At 41.6% G+C, this 16,540-nt stretch overlaps 1 protein-coding gene across 1 annotated transcript in view; it reads right to left on the reverse strand.

Moving 5' to 3' along the window:
* CPA6 (carboxypeptidase A6) overlaps positions 1 to 16,323 on the reverse strand; it is a 116,130-nt gene extending 99,807 nt beyond the window's left edge. The window contains exon 1 of the mRNA XM_024207051.3: positions 16,208 to 16,323. Within this exon, the coding sequence (XP_024062819.1) occupies positions 16,208 to 16,323 (116 nt within the window). The remainder of the gene's footprint in view (positions 1 to 16,207) is intronic.
* Positions 16,324 to 16,540: the final 217 nt, after the last annotated feature.

Below are 16,540 nucleotides of genomic sequence, written 5' to 3' on the forward strand. Positions count from 1 at the left end.
CTGCAGAATGACTTGGGTCAAAATATTTAAAAGAGGTCTCTGTTTTTTGGTGGCCCAGCTTGACACTTAGGGCCTCATTTTCAGAGTTGCTGAGCACTAAATGGTTTCAGATAATTCAGTACTCCTCAAAATCAAGCTGGACATGTAAAATTAGAGACAAATTATGAAAATTATGACAAATTTTGACCTAAGTGAGCCATGTGACTGAGAAGTTAAATTCAGTATCTGATTGGTTAGAATGCTCTTGTGCATCTGTGAAATTTCCCTCTAACCATTGTTCTGAAAGCTCTGCTCAAATATCTGCAAGATTAATACTTTTTCATTGATATTTGGAAATACAGTATTCTGGATCATAATTCTTACTACATCACAAATTTAGCATAAGATTTGCCCATCTCTGGTAATCATGTTTTGTGGGGAGAGGGGGAAGCAGGAAATGTTCTGGCCAGAAGATATGACTCTAACTTTCTGCCTTTGCAGAAAACCTCTCTCATTTGGGATAAGACTAATAGGTAAATGTTTAAAGCAATGGCAACCAGCAGCACATGGCAGTCCAGAGGGCCCATCAGCAGTTAAAGCATATGGCAGATTCAAACGGCTAATTTAGAGCTGACAAGACAAAAGCCTGTGAAGGCTGCCAAAGAACCAGATGTCTTATGGCTGGAAGACGCTCTCTGCCACGTACTGAATCTTTGCTTCTGAGTTCTCTAATTCTTCTCCCAGGGAGGAAAAGGAATGTAATACACTGAGGCACTAACAACTTGCCACAGTCTGTGTGCTACCATGTTCATCAAAATGTTTCTGATCTAATTTTTTTTAAACGTGTATGCTTAAGGTTGCAAAAATCCTTTATTTTGGTAAAATGAAAAATGCTCTGAAATGACACATATTCTACTTCAAATGGTGCTCTGGGCTTCAGTGGATTGATGTCTATTGCTTAATTTACAGGGAGTTATTTGCAACATGGTATCTATGAAATTTTTTGATTTGGTCTAATAAAGTTTGCCCCTGTGGCCAGATTATATATAATATAATTTGTACAGCTATGTGGTGAGGGTGAGTAACCATGGTCACAGGCTGAATTAAAATGCATACCAGTCCCATTCACTGGAGAATTTTATAGGCTTTGGATGGACATTCATGATTATAGCCAACTGACCAAAACCTGAATTTGCTGAGCTAGTGTGCCTCTAAGTAATTCACATTTTTGAATCAATATCTGCATTTTCTCTACTAGAAAAACAATATTTCTGTGTTTTTTCAGAAGTGGCAAGAAACAAAGAATAAGTCAATAAAGCTTTTCATTTTACCTGAATAAACAGCAAAATTAGAAGCTTGACGGAAAAATAACTTTTAAAAAACCTTTCTGAGGATAAGACTAAAACACTAGGTTCTAGGTGTCCTTTACTCTTTTTTAGCTGTAATCCATTTTTGGAACTTTGTTGTCTTTGACCCTGATTCTGTAGAGGTTCTGCATGAAGAATTCTCATTTATGTCAATGGATATCCTACATGAAAAGAGCTTGCACAAACTAGCTCTGTGGGTCTTACGCAGGAAAAATGTCCATGTATTCAATAGTGTTTTGTTGGAGTGAGGACTATAGGACTGCATCTAATAGGTGTTGGAAAGTTAACAACATAATACACGTCCTTAGTCTTTCACTTTAAAAGAACCCAAACCAAACAAACATGCAGCCAGATCTTAATGGCCGGTCATTTTTTGTTTTAAACCTTTTCATAAGACAAAGGTACTTGCAGTGTCAAGGGATAATAGTTTGAATTTAAGCAGATGTGATATTCATGAGTTTACTTAGTTAAAGAAATGTATTACTAAGAAATTTTCTACATGTAGGGCCTGATTCTGATTTCACTGGTAAAGCTCCCCTGCCGTATCTGCATTGTGCCCAGGCTGTCCTACTAGTATTCCAGCTGGTGAAACAATATATTTGTATTTTGAAAATTACAGTTGAGATTAGGACTGAAAGGGGGCTCCAAAAACTCAGAGGGATGGAAGTCATAGATGTCAGATGCCCAGAGGCTGGCTCTTCTTCTGGAGCCAGTCAGCAGGCACAGCAGACAGTGAGGAGAGTACACAGAAGTGGAAGAACATAGCAGGCTACCTGTACTTAATTTGTTGCATCCTGATCATTCTCAGGTTATGAATGTTGTTCAAGCAACTGTGCAAACGTCCTGCTACTGCCACATTGGACCTTGTCCTTGCCTGCCTTCTGCAATCCTTATCCAACCTTGTTCCTGACTCCTGCTTCACTCCTGGCCTGCTCCTCACTCCTAGCTCCCACCTTGTGCCTGTTCCTCCAGTTCCTTCCCTTGCACCTTGCTCCTGACCATCATCTACCAATCTTGGCTCTGATCCCTGCCTCTGACTTCGGCCTCCGACTCCAGCTCCACCTTAGGCTCTGGCATTTGGTATCTGACCCCACCTCTGATCCTCAGCTTTAATTCCTGATCCTGACTCTGACTACTCCCTGGCTCTGGTATTTGGCAGTTGACTCTGGCTCTGACCCCTTCCCTGATCTGGATGCATCCTTTGCTCCCTAGACCTGACTCCTGCTCAGATCACTAGGCCAGACTGCCTATGTCCCAGTTCCTAACAGCTATACATTTTAACTTTCTGTATGCAAGTTGCTCTTGTATATGTTTTAGCTTACAATTTGGAAGGCTTAAAATACACTCTCTTATGACAAAAATATTCACATATACATCCTCTGAGGTGGTGCTAGATTCATTTTCCTCATACCTGATGTCTTCAATTATCTATAGAACAAGTCCAGTGTAGACAACAGTAGAACTACTTTCTCCCACACTTCTGCCACCATGCCACAACCCTGACTTGGTTTAGAAGTAATTCAGTCTCCGTGTCCAAAGAGTCAGATTTGGGGGGAGGGGAGAGAAGGTAATGGAGCTCTTCTAAGCTCTGTCCACAAAATAAAGCCCACACATATGAGATGCCAAAATGAAATACCCCCAGGGAGAGTGGTAGAGGGGAAGTATACAAGCCCTAGGCTAATTAAGGAGTGGTTCCCTGTAGAGTAGGGAGGGTTGCTACAGGTTAATTGGAGCACCTGTAGTCAATTAAGGCCCTGTTAGCAACCTAATAAAACCCCCTGCTTCAGGCAATCAGAGGAGAAGGAGGAAGGACTGGAGCTTTGAGGCATGCTGTGAGACTTGAAAGAGCAGAAAACTGGAGTGAGGGAGAGTTCCTTCTCCCAGCCTTTAAGGACTGAAGGTACCCCACCTGAGGGGGAAGAGGGTAAGAACCTGCAGGGGTTGAGAGGGTCTGGGGCTCAGAGTAAGGAGCAACCCCAGACCCCTCCCTGCTTCCCTCCTTTACCACCTTCTTGGGCCACTAGTGGGGCCCTAAGAGCAGGGGCAAGGGGTGGCCTCTTAGCCTCCCACCAAGAAAAGTACAGGACCCACCATACTACATTGGCCATCTTGTCACACCTTCAAAGTGCAGGCATTTAAAATATGATCATGTATATGGCTTAGCTCCCCTTCGGTGGGGCTTGAAATATGCTGATGGCTCTCCTACTTTTCTGGGGCTGGTTTCTTTTCCCTTCCCTAAATCAAAAATTAAATGGCAATAGCCTCTAACACCATCCATTTGTGGCACCAAAATGAGACCTTGTTCACAGTAAATTGTGTAGATCAGTGACCCTCTTTCTCATGGGTATTGAAATGGTTAACTAACAGCACTAGGCATCTGAGCTAACCTCCTTGAGATGAATGGGCATTTTACTGCTCTCAGCACTATTGTTCCTGGCTCTCTGCTGACTCACCTCTGCATTGGTTAAACTTGGTACACATTTTCTTCACAACCATAACAGCTAAAGACCTACTTTTTGTGCAAAAGAAAGCTGAGATTCTGGAGACTGATACTGTAGCTTCAGAGAAGTGCCAGCACAAACTGTAATCACATCCCAGCTGTTTGAATCCCATCCATGTCCATTCAAATCATCTTAGTATCTCTGCTAAGACTACCAAGCTCAGTGCAAATATTAGTCTACTATCCACAGGATGGAAACCACTAACTTATTTCAGATAAAGTTTCATTGCTTGCTCTCTCGCTTGCTCTTTTGTAGTAACATCCTTGTAGAGATGGCTGCTGGGTCTTTAAACAAACCGATTAGACAATTATAAAGAGATTTTTGCATAATATTTGTCTTCCATCCCACTTTAAAAACAAATTCCAAAATTGAAATAATTGGTATTAAGTTTGTCTTCTTAAGCAAAACATTGTCATTAATCAGCTTACCTCTTTTGTCCAAAATAACCATCGTTAGGGTTGAACATGATTTACTTTTATTTGTAGGGGACATAAAGGAACAAAGCCCAGTAATGCAATGCTCTGATCAAACATGTAGTAGAAAAACAGACTCTATGCCAAAGAGATTTACAGTTTAAGTTTACAACAAGATGGGAGATGGATGAGGCAAACAAATGGGGTGGTGACTGAGTGAATGGGTAACAATAAAATGAGCATCTTTTTCACAGCAGGCTGTAATCTCAGCTCACCACCTGCCTAGCCACTAAACTGAGAGCAAGGTCCTTTGAAAATGACAACTGAGAAAATGAGCAGAAGCCTTCTGTGAAATAATTATTGATGCAAATCACTGAGGGAAACTACATTCCATCATTGAGATATTTGCCAAAAGATCTGTCCTCAAGCAGTATGTTCACTTTCACTACCACTGTTGCCGGTTTCCTAGCTGATCTTATCAAAGAGCACCTCCCATGTGTTTGTTCCCTGCCTAAGGTGAAATGATGCAGTGTGTATATGATGTGTGTGTGGTGTGTGTGTGGTTTTTTGTAAACTGGGTAAATCCTATTTGACTTGTCTAAACCTTAAGAGGGGGAGGACATTTCACACAAAGAGACAATTGTTCAGGTCCTCTTATAGTATTTATATTACTCAAAGCTGTGATTGATATTAAACTTTAAGGTTGCTGCAGAATTTGTCCTATCAGAGGACAGCTGCCTTCCACATGGCTAAAGGAATATGATTTAGAAAACTATAAAACGAATTTTTGGGAGAAAGTGTGCAGTAGACTTTCCACTAAAGAATAACACGTAGCAATACACTATACAATGTCAAAACCAGGCATACAGTGGCAGTGCTTATTTTCATTAATAGGTTGGGTGCTAAAGCAAAATTCAATAAATAATAAACTCTGTGCATTTATTTGAATGTCCAGTTAATGTAGGCACATGAAAACATAATTGATTCCTCTGTCATACACTGCAATGCATATGCAGAATGAATTTATTTCCATGTGCAATCATTTCAATACATAAAGGTGCAGAGGCCCAGATAACATGCATACACTAGTGTACATTTGGTAGGATTGGTACAAACAATTAATGGCTGTGTGAGCTGGGATTGCATTGAAAGACAGAAATTAGAGCTGCAGAGAGCTATTAAACTGTCTAGTCCAGTCTTCTGTCAAAGGACCTTATTCCCTATTATGTCCCTAAACAAATTACCCTGATTCAAAATTTCAAGGAAAAACAGACTTTACCCTCTAGATACTCCAGATATATAAACTGTCAAAAAAAACTACAGTATGCATAAAAACAACCCAATTATGTAGTGATAACATTAGCTTTTATACAGTGATTTTTTTTTCATCATTCCACGTTAAAGGAAAAGTGTACTGTTCCCTGTGCTTCCATTTCCCAAATGGAAAGTGAAGTGACTTGACCCGGTTCACACACATTTAGTGGTATAGCTAGGAAGAGAACACGGGTTGCTTAACTCCCAGTCCAGTACTCTATCCAATGGGCCACACGCCTGTGAGTTGGTGCTATTAAAAGCTAAGAATGCTGACAATAATTTTTAAAGGTTCCATCACAAACTCTTTCTCAGACATGTTTTTTCTCTATGCAATGTTAGCAATAATGAAGAGAGAGCTTCAAAGAACTAAAAACCCCACGGGCTATAGGAAAGCAAGTCTTGAATGTATCTGCTGGTGTTTATTGTATTTAATGCAAAGTTTCTTGTTTTTACAAGCAAGAAAACTCTACTAAAAGTGAGCATTTGACTGTTCCTCTTGGGCATTATGGCCCTGTCTTGCTCTGACATTCCTTGTGTAACATCTGGTACTTTACTGCACATAGTCTAAAGATAAATACCATACTTGCAATTTGATAAGTTTTAAAAACTACCCTCTTTTAGTTTGGCCATTTATTTAGGTATCTTTGCAAGCAGTAAAGTCCTTTTTACAACAGTGAATTTTAAAAATTTTGTTTCTCTGATGCTTGAGCTGTTTTTTTGTCTCTGAACAAGTCATGTTTCCAAACAGGATAGATGAACTATTAATTGCTGAGTATATCTTGATAATTATTTCTTCTGCGGTGGTGCTGCCAAAGTGGGTCATCCTGGTAACATGCCTGTACTCCCCCCAGTTCGTACAATTTTTTGTCCATTTTTAACAGACACTGATCATTTAGCAATTTATCTGCCAATATTTCAGTAACGTTAGATAAACCTGAAAGCAGGTAAATGTTATCACTAATAGGATGAACCTTTTTAAAATGCTGAATCTTGCTTGCCTTGATCACACATAATGTCACCATTTATCCTTGAAAACTGGGACTAGTTGTCAGGGCCTAGCCTAGTCAGGCTTACAAGAATATGTTTTTGTCTCACGTGTTTTGTTTTTTGATTGGAAACCTAAGCATTTTCTGGGCATCTGAACTGGTGCCATTCACAGCAGGCCATGTGAGCAATGCGTGTGTCAGATTCAAAAAACTATTTTTTCATACACAGAAGCTAACGGACTTTCAACATAGATAACTGTCTTTAGATTAGGAAAAAATGATAAAGAACAAATGTTTCACAGAGCTAGAGAGAGCACAGAGTTAGTTTCTCATTCTTTATGATCCTCCATCTTGAATTATTTCACAGCACGGCAAGAGAAGGGGAGACACTAGCTGTGCAGTGTGCCCCCTGCAGTTTTCCTACTGCAAGCCCTACCTACCTCCTCTTACCCAAGAATCCCACACATCTGGACTGTGGTCATGTCTAGACTATGGGGACTATACTGGCATAGCTACAGTGCTGTGGCAAGGCCGACATAATCCCATGGTGCAGATGCAGCCTACCCAGATGGAAGGGATTTTTCTATCACTGTAGGAACACTGCCTGCTCAAGCGACGATAGGTAGGTTGACGGAAGCATTCTCCTATCGATTTAGCTGTGTTTACGTAGGGAGTTAGCATTCCTATGGTGCTCAGAGCTATGGATTAAGTGTAGAGCGGGCTTAGGTGTTATCCTGGACTCCCCCATTCCTACACAGGAGTAACTTTTCTAGGGTTATGATCTTGCACATTCTTCTCATATTACACTAGTGCCTGGTGGCAGGTTTCATAGGCATTTGTCCATTCTAGTAAAACAAAAAATGTGACATTTGGTCATCGGGGCTTCTAAAAAGTGGACATTTCTCACCTGCCTCTCCAGTCTTCCTCCCCTCTTCTATAGGGAAATTAGGGCTCTATCCTACTCCTATGGAAATGATGGGACTCTTCTATTGACTTAAGTGGGAGGGGAATGGTTTCTTTGTTTTGTTTTTAAAGTAGATTTGTGTCTTTAATGCTTTGGGGGAGAAAAATGAAGTAGCCATGATGTTTACATTTGAAATCCCATCTCTGGTACACAGTTTTAGTAGGCACTCTACCTACTCCACACAATGTGTGCACAACACAAAGACTTCCTCTGTACTAAACTGTTGTATTGTCTTGTATCTGAAATGTGCCCTGCTACCTAGTTGTTACTTCAGCCATTTAACACCCAGGGACCACTCTGATCATTAGTGCTGTCCAATTCTCCTCTAAATCAAAGCTGAAGACACACTAGTTTTCCCTTCTTTCTGAGTCATTTGTGTGGCACTGCTGACTGTATTATTAAAGTGCTGTGAGCTGTTTGTAATGCCTCTTGAAGTTTTGGTATAGCAAACTGTAAAAGCTGCTGCAGAATAACTTTACTATTACAACCCATATGTACAGTGTGCATGTATTAGCTTTTATGTCAATAGTTTCACTTTGTAAAGCCATTTTTAGGATACAGTACACAGAAGAAATGTTTTGATGTGACAGATTATTCTATTTTTGTCATGCCCCCATTAAAAGTGACATTAGTCCTTCAAGTGTTCTAGAAGCTTTAGAAAAACAATACTGGAAGACATTATCGGCACATGTGCTATTCTTCTTGGGAAGCACCACACAGTGCAACAGTATGCAGTAGTGCTGAATAACTTCACAATACAATATTCCTTTAAATAAATGTACTACTGGGGTCAGTTTCTCACAATGCCCTCCAGAGGATCCTGGTTCCTCAAATCATTCAATGTGTTGAGGGAAGACACTGGCAAAAGCAATGTGTTCAGCAGTGACCCTTACTTATGCTTCAGAAACGAACATCAGGTGTTTCCACCATGCCTGCTACCGTATGTCAGCCTCGGCCATACCCCACCCCAACTGCTCAGGCAATTTTGCTGCTGTCTGATGGTGCAAAATGTCTGGTTTTCAGTTTAACAAAATGCAGCAAGGTTGCCTGCCTTCCTCCTTGTTTGGCAAACTCCGAAGGTGTATATATTAGAATGAATGGAACATATTATCCCCCCTCCGTTTTAGTGAGCTCTGCTGCCTGATCTGAGGGCGCTTTTCATTTCGAGTCCTAAGGCTCGCATCTCCTCAGGTGCTTTGGGATCTTTGGAGTGAGGGACAAAGTAATTATAGAGTCTTCTTTGGTGATGCTTCCTTTGAGAACTCTGCATACTTAAGCCCTGCTTCTGATCTCCTTTGCACCAGGATAAATTAGGAGGAACTCCATTGAAATCAATGGAGTACACTGATGTAACACCAATGTGAGATCAAACTCAGACCCTTGCACTCAGCTATGCTCAGTGAAGCCCTTTACTTTGGCAAAACTCCTACTGAAGTAAAGAATAAATTTGACAGAATGAGGATTGCAGGACCAGGCTTAACTGTCTTCAGAATTCTGTTCATTACAGGCCTGCTCCTGCAGATCTGAGACCAGGAAAGCTCCTACTGATTTCAGTGGGAGTTTTGCCTGCAGCAGGATTTCAGGACAGATTCTGATGTGTGCTTATACAGGTGTCTGCTCTCACTTTGGCAACAGTAGGCTTCTTTGGTCCGAAAGAAAAGGATGTAGGATTCACTGAAAATTGCTTTCTGAATGAAAATCAGTATTGATAGGGGAAAAATTATAGGCTAATTGGAAGGGGAAGAGGAAAAAAATAATGGGGAGGGGTTGTTTCTGGTGGGATAGGGGGTGTACACATGACTTACACTGCATGGGAAATTCTGTCTATCTCCTGCCTAGCAGCAAAACAAAATGTGCTGTTAGAACAGAGCTAACTATATGCTTTCAGTTTCCAGTGCTTTCTGCATAGTCATAAATATTATTTTTGCTTATATTAATCTGTAACTATTTGACAGCTCACCAAACTGACAACATTGATTTTCCTTCATTCTTTGCCTTTTCATTGTGTAGATATCATTAAACATATTAAATATTTAAAATTTTAATACAAAAAAATAGATTTTTTTTATATTCATAGATGTAATATTGTATAAGGGATGGGAGGGGGCAGGAAGTACATTATCTAGGTATAACTTCTGCAAAATGGGTATAATGAGATTTAACTCAGAAAAAATATTGAACGCATTATTATTTGTATTTATATAATACCTTTCACTGAGGATATCTATTACGAACTATAATTTCCTGCACTATGTGGTTCTAGGGCCTTGCCTACACTAGACCAATCAATTGGTTGTTCTGTACCATGTGAAATACAAATGATTGAGGGTCCTGTTGGTACCCACCCGGAATTGGTGTAAGGTCTGCTCTGGCCTCCACATAATGGCTGCCTTATGCTGATTGTGGTGGCTGTTGTTTGCCTGAAATTCTGACATCTATAAAAACTCTGTTCATGTTGATCGTGCAGTAAGATTTTATTTCACCACAGCTGGCCTGTATACCAAACGTATGGAAAAAGTGTAGAATTTTATTTCCTTCTCGTTCCATATGCCTGTGTCCCAAACCCCTTGATTTCTGCAAAGAAATGTGCTCATCCTTGGGCTCTCTTCTTCCCTTGCAGGATACAAGTAACAACCATTGTCTTCAGTGGGAATTATTCATATCTTGACAGGGAGAGACTTGGACATTAGATTTTTTTCAACACATTTATTTATATTACAGTAGGGCTCAGGAGCCCCGGGGGGAGGGCAGCGAGCCCCGGCGGCCGGGGGGAGGGCGCCAGAGGGGAGGGCGGCGAGCCCCGGCGGGGGCTCGGCTCTCCCCCCGGCGGCCAGAGCGCCGGGGGCAGGGCGGCGAGCCCTGGCGGGGGCTCAGCTCTCCCCCCGGTGGCCAGAGGGCCAGGGGCAGGGCGGCGAGAGGGCGGCGAGCCCCGGCTGGGGCTCGGCTCTCCCCCCGGCAGCCAGAGTGCCGCGCCTCGCCGCCCCCCTCCAGGTGCCGCCCCAAGCACCAGCTTGGTTGCCTGGTGCCTGCCCTGCTTCCTGCTGCTGCTACTGTTTTCCACAGAGGGAGAGTGGAGGCTGCTGGATTTGGTGCTGAGGGTGGATCCCTCAAGGTTGGGGGTTCTGAAAACAAGGGGTTTCTCCTTTTTAGATAATTTTAACTAAAAATCATCGTAAGTGTCATGTACTTGTTTGTTCTTGCAAAAAATTCATATTTAATTGTTGTGCTCAGTACCATGCATAGAAAGTTACATTTTTAAACTTATGTTCCTTTTTCATATATAATTATATACATGGGACATTTGAAGAGCAGTGGGATCTGATCTTATACTTCCTAAAGAACAATTCTTTGTGGAAGACCAAATGCTTTGGGACTTCCCTAACCTACCTGCATTGTATTCTGACCAGTTATGTAAATTACAGTACAAAGCAGGGAAAGCACAGCTAAAAATTCTCCAAAAGTTGATCTAATCCAATATCTTTTTTAGTTAGAGAGGAAACATTCGTGGATTAAGCATCACATTTGAAATGCCTAAACTTAAAGGAACAAGACTTTCAAATTTTGGTAGTACTGATTCCACCTTTTATCCTTCAGGAGATAAACTGAATGCCAGGCGACTTACAACATATGGGGATTTCAGATGATGAGGCATTAAAAAAATCAGAGCCATGTTGCTAGGAGTCAGTGGCCTAGAGCTCCCAGAACCATTGTGGATCCCAGAGATCCAGGCTGATCTCAGAAATCAGTGGGTTTTGAGGCCAGATTTCTAGAAGGGGATGCTTTAAGTACAGTGCAAGCCCTCTAGTTGTGCTCACAGTGTTCCATGATTTAGAAGTTGCCAAAACCACAGTATGTATTGTGACAAAGTTCCTCCTCTATCTTGGTGGGTTCTGTGCTTATTCGTGGATTTTCTTGCCTCAGAGGTTCACCATGTGGGTTGGGGAACAGCCCAGAGACCTTCCCCTCTGGGAGAACCCACAGTCCAGGTCAATTGGGAGGTTTGGGGGGAACCCAGGCCCACCCTCTACTCCGGGTTCCAGCCCAGGGCCCTGTGGACTGCAGCTGTCTATAGTGCCTCCTGTAACAGCTGCATGACAGCTACAACTCCCTGGGCTACTTCCCCATGGCCTCCTTCAAACACCTTCCTTATTCTCACCACAGGACCTTCCTCCTGGTGTCTGATAACACTTGTGCTCCTCAGTCCTCCAGCAGCACACCCTGTCACTCTCAGCTCCTCACACTCCCACCACAAACTGAAGTGAGCTCCTTTTTAAAACCCAGGTGCCCTGATTAGCCTGGCTTAATTGATTCTAGCAGCTTCTTCTTAATTTGCTCCAAGTGTCCTAATTAGCCTGCCTGCCTTAACTGGTTCTAGCAGGTTCCTGATTACTCTAATGCAGCCCCTGTTCTGGTCACTCAGGGAACAGAAAACTACTCATCCAGTGATCAGTATATTTGCCCTCTACCAGACTCCTGTACCCCACTGGTCTGGGTCTGTCACAGTATGTAGCTTGTATGTTTGTGTATAGCTGGTAAACATGGTTATTTGGGACATAACTCAGCCACTGTGACTTCTTTTGTTTTGTTTTAAACATAACAAAACAAACCACCCTACACTTCCGTTTGCCCTCAAATTACAAAATGTGGAAAAAATGCCACAAAGGGAATTGTATGCTTCCCCTCCCACCTTCGACAACAGGATCTCCTCTCATGCCTTTTTTCATAAGAGGGAGGAATCCCCAAGCCATTGTGTGTAAAGCACCGTGAGAATAGAGGCACTATACCATAGTATATAAATGTAATACTCATTAAACTATCTGAACTTTGACTTAATGTTCCTAATTTTGCTAGCTGCTGTTCATCTACAAGACATGGTTATGCATACCTGGAATAATTAATAACACCAGTCTGAAATAAGCAAACTTCATGGAATGTGATGCACTATAGCCATGTCTATGCATGTCATATTTTTGGTTTTAAAGAGTTCTTCTCTTTCTTTTCAAGTTCTCCTACCTGTTGTCTGCCTCAGCATCATTTTTAGACTCTGTAGGTACCTAATTACTTATGAGTCTGAGAACATATGTCATGTAGCTAGCCAAGAAAATTGGCAATTATCAGTTGCAATGCAACTGGTATGTGTGATTGTCACTCTTTCTGGGCCTCGCACGTCTATTGAAATTAATGAACTCTAGTTATAACACCCAACACCCCAGTTGCAAATTGGGGTTAAAACCGCCAAATGCTTTAGTTGATGGATGAGTTTCCTCAGTTTTTCAGCCCATGCCTCCATTGGGTGGTTTGAGGCAGGATTGCTGGCACTCTTCTGGAAATAACTGTAGCAGAACTCCTCAGAGCAGCATGATGGGTTGGAAAGGTAGTGTCGCAGCTGCTGCAGGAGGAGGGGGAATTTGCAGAAATGCTATGTAGCAAGTGGAGGGAATAGAGCTGAACTAGGAAAGATAGTGAACTGATTTTTTTGCAGAGGAAGTGGGATGTACCTTTGACTTAACAGGTCTTGACCCACGGATAGGAGCTGATTATTTTCCCAAGTGGCAGTGGCTATTAGAAAGTCCTTCTGTTCTTTGGCAGCAACAGCTGCTCCTCTCCTACACCTGTCTGCAACTCCATTCTGTTCCCTCCCTGTCTGTTTCCCCTGACACCTTTGAAAGTGTTAGGAAAAGGAGCACATGAGAATATCAGCAGCTATAGGTCAGAGTCCCACCTGAACATCTACAATTGCCTTCCTGCCTGTTAACGCTGCTGCTTTGAGTTCTGCTACAGCCATCCCCAGAGTAGCACCAGTGCTCCTGCCTCAAACTAAGTCTTTTTATTTTTAAAAAGAGGGTTTTTATCCTCAAGCCCCAATTACGGATTTGTTACATTTAAAGCTGTGCCTATCACCTAGATACTGCAATGATGACAGGATACTATAGGTACCTGAATACTTTAGATTGATAAATTTCTTTTAAAAGAAAGTGAGGGGTTGGGGGTGGCAGCATCCCTTTTTACAGTGATCAGAGAAAAACTGTGTCCCTTTCTTGATTGTTGTTCTTAAGAGCACATCACTAATCCCTGGCCTCTTGTTTTCTCTGGCTGCCAACAAGTTCAGTAATGATAGTCACACCTGCTCAATTGTTGCAATTCTGTATAGTTGTTTATAATCTGGAGTACAGAAAGGATCAGTGAAATAAAGCAATTCTGCCCAGGACCAAGACTTGTTGAGAGAGGCTTCAGAAGTGCAAGAGATACCTGGCACCTTAAAGGGATCTCTTCAATTTGAAAAATCATATTTGTCTGATTTTTTTTTTTTAAACTTACTATTGTCACAAGTAACACCTAAGGCTAGTATAAATGAAAGTAGAGGGGAAAATATTTTTCTAGTTTGTTTGCTCTGTGCATTTGACAGCACTTTGACTAGTAAATTTCACTGTGTTTGTTGCGTACACCCAGATCCTGTAAGCTTATCAGTATTGGGCTGACTTCTGTATGAAGCACCATATTCCTGGGTCTCACTGTGTGAAGTAGTTTGCAGGATAGGGGCTATATGATGCAGATAGTTGTTTGTGTGGATCTTTCAGAAAGCAACAGGAGAAAAAGTAAAAAAACAAACAAAGAAACACTTAAGAAAATGTGCTTGTGAAACCACAACAATTAGCAGAGGGAGTTAGGGTCAGATATAATACCTAGGGTTGGGCATCTCACCATTCCAAAAATATTTGGTTAACTGACCAGTCAAATATTCATCAAGTAATGTAAAAATGGTCAATAGTTTTAAAGCACCAATTTATTTGAACAATAACATCAATAAGACTTGTGGTCTTCAATAGGCTTAGCCTTAGGCAGATACTTATGCCTAACTGAAAAACACAACTTACTTAAAATAATTCAGTTAACTCCATTTTATTGTGTTTCACATTTTTTGGAGTTCTAAAAAATGAAAGAATGGTGCCATGATGTACTCAGAAAGGCGCACCGCCTACATGAGGGCATTCTCTCTGGAATATCTGACAATATTTGATTATGATAAAGCAATAATAGGCAGTTAATTGACATTATTTGACTTATCAATTAACTGGCTTGCCAAGCCTAATAGTACCTGAAACTACAACTTTCTCTTTTAATTGACTAAGTTTCAACTTGACTGTCTCATTTAAGCCTAGAAGATATAGACAGACATTTTCAATATATTATAATGTATACAACTGGTGCTCATGAAAGGTGTCAGATTCACAGTACTGGGAAACTGAACTCCTCCCTAGTTATCTTCAAACAAATGCAGTACGGCCATAATGTAAAGACAATCACCTCTGTGGCTGCGGCCACAGAGAGCCATAAATCCTTCAATGAGCTCTATGTGGGTGGAACCTGGCAACCACACATAGCTTATTGTAGGATCCTGGTTTCAGAGGGGAATTCCGTCTCCCTTTCTATCCCTCTCTGATACTGCCAACAAGAGTGCTTGTTTTTTGGTGCCTGTACCCCAGGGACAATTGGCCTGAGACGGCAAAACAGCTGTCACATGTTAAGTACTTTCTGTCACTACTGGTGACCTAGAGGTGAAAGGCTTCATATCACGTTACCAGTTCCCATAGCCAGCCATTCCCTGGAGCCTAGGGTATGGCTTTTAAACTTCAGTGAATGTGGTTTCAGCAATGGAATTAATGTGCCTAGTCTGACTGTTTTAATAAAATAAAAGTGTAATACAGTTCTTAATTCCAGGGTTACTTGTGCTGATTGAGAAATTTGCAGATCAGTTTTAATGAATTTTATACTGTCTGTGGGAAAATACACCATTTTGCTTCTAGTGGTTCCTATGTTTAGCAATCACCCTATCTTTGGTTAGAAATTAATGGATGATGTTACCACATCTATTGATGATAACATTATTTTGGTTAAATACTGAATAAAGATCTATTCTACAACAAGTGTATCTAGCTGTGTAGATAGGCCCTTACTCAAAAGGCTAGCATAGTAAGAACACCCAGGGCCCAATGGTGTTAGTCTTTCATTGATATGTAGACTGTACTGTTCCTTTCTAACACAGAGATTACTCTTAAATGAGCAAAGGTCTAATATTAAATGTAAAAAATGACCAAAATTTGTTAACAGCAAAATTAATCACTTTCCCTGGATGTTTTGGATTTGAGACTTTTTTTTTTCATTCAGTAAGATTTAACTTTCTCTTAACCATTTCAGTGAGTTTCAGAAAACATGTATATTCACTTGTACAAGAAATGCAAACTTCCATTGGTTTAGAATAAAATGCAGCCTCCTTTTTTTTTTTTTTTTTTTTTTTAAATCCTCTGTGTAAAAGGAAAGTTCTTGTTTCTAAATAGACTGGTCATATTCGTGCAATGCTACTGCTTTGGAGGTAGCATCCTTCATATTTAAGTGTGTGTGTTTGTTACCAAAAAGAGAACTAGAGCATAATGAATTTAAGATCTAGTGTAAGCCAAAAAGTTAATACGGGCGGGAGGAATAGCCAGATTCCTACCCCTAGCATGGCTAGATCTTAGAGGAGAAAGAAAAAGGCGATCTGAGTATTTTGTGGGTGGTGGTTGTTTTTAGTAAGTAGGGGTGTTTAACCGACCACCCTAACCCTTAAGGACAAGTCCAGGAGCTCATCAATCCCAGTGCAAACAGGAGGTGTGAGTAGTGCAAGGAGAGCTAGAAGCGGACTTACCCGGCATAGCGGTTGTTGTAGAGGTAGCTGTGCACTAGCACCCAGGTCTTTAGGAAGAGCAGACAAAGCGGCAGAAGAGCAGCTCTCCGGCCAGTGGGAGTCACCGGCAGGTTCATGGTGCGAGGAACCAGGGATGCAGTTAAGCGCCCCGCTGCAGCAGCCGCGCCGTGTCCAGGTGGCTGGCAGCTCCCAGGCACACAAAGCAGCAACCCGCGCCGATCTCCTGGGGGAAAAGGGGAGGTGTCGCTGTTCTGCACCAGTAGCTAAACTGAAGAAGAAAGTTGCGGGTAGGCGGTTGCCTGTCGGCGACAGGAGCCTGGTTGGGCTGTGGCT

Source organism: Terrapene carolina, unplaced genomic scaffold (assembly GCF_002925995.2).
Source record: "Terrapene carolina triunguis isolate 2854851 unplaced genomic scaffold, T_m_triunguis-2.0 Scaffold58, whole genome shotgun sequence".
NCBI lineage: Eukaryota > Metazoa > Chordata > Testudines > Emydidae > Terrapene > Terrapene triunguis.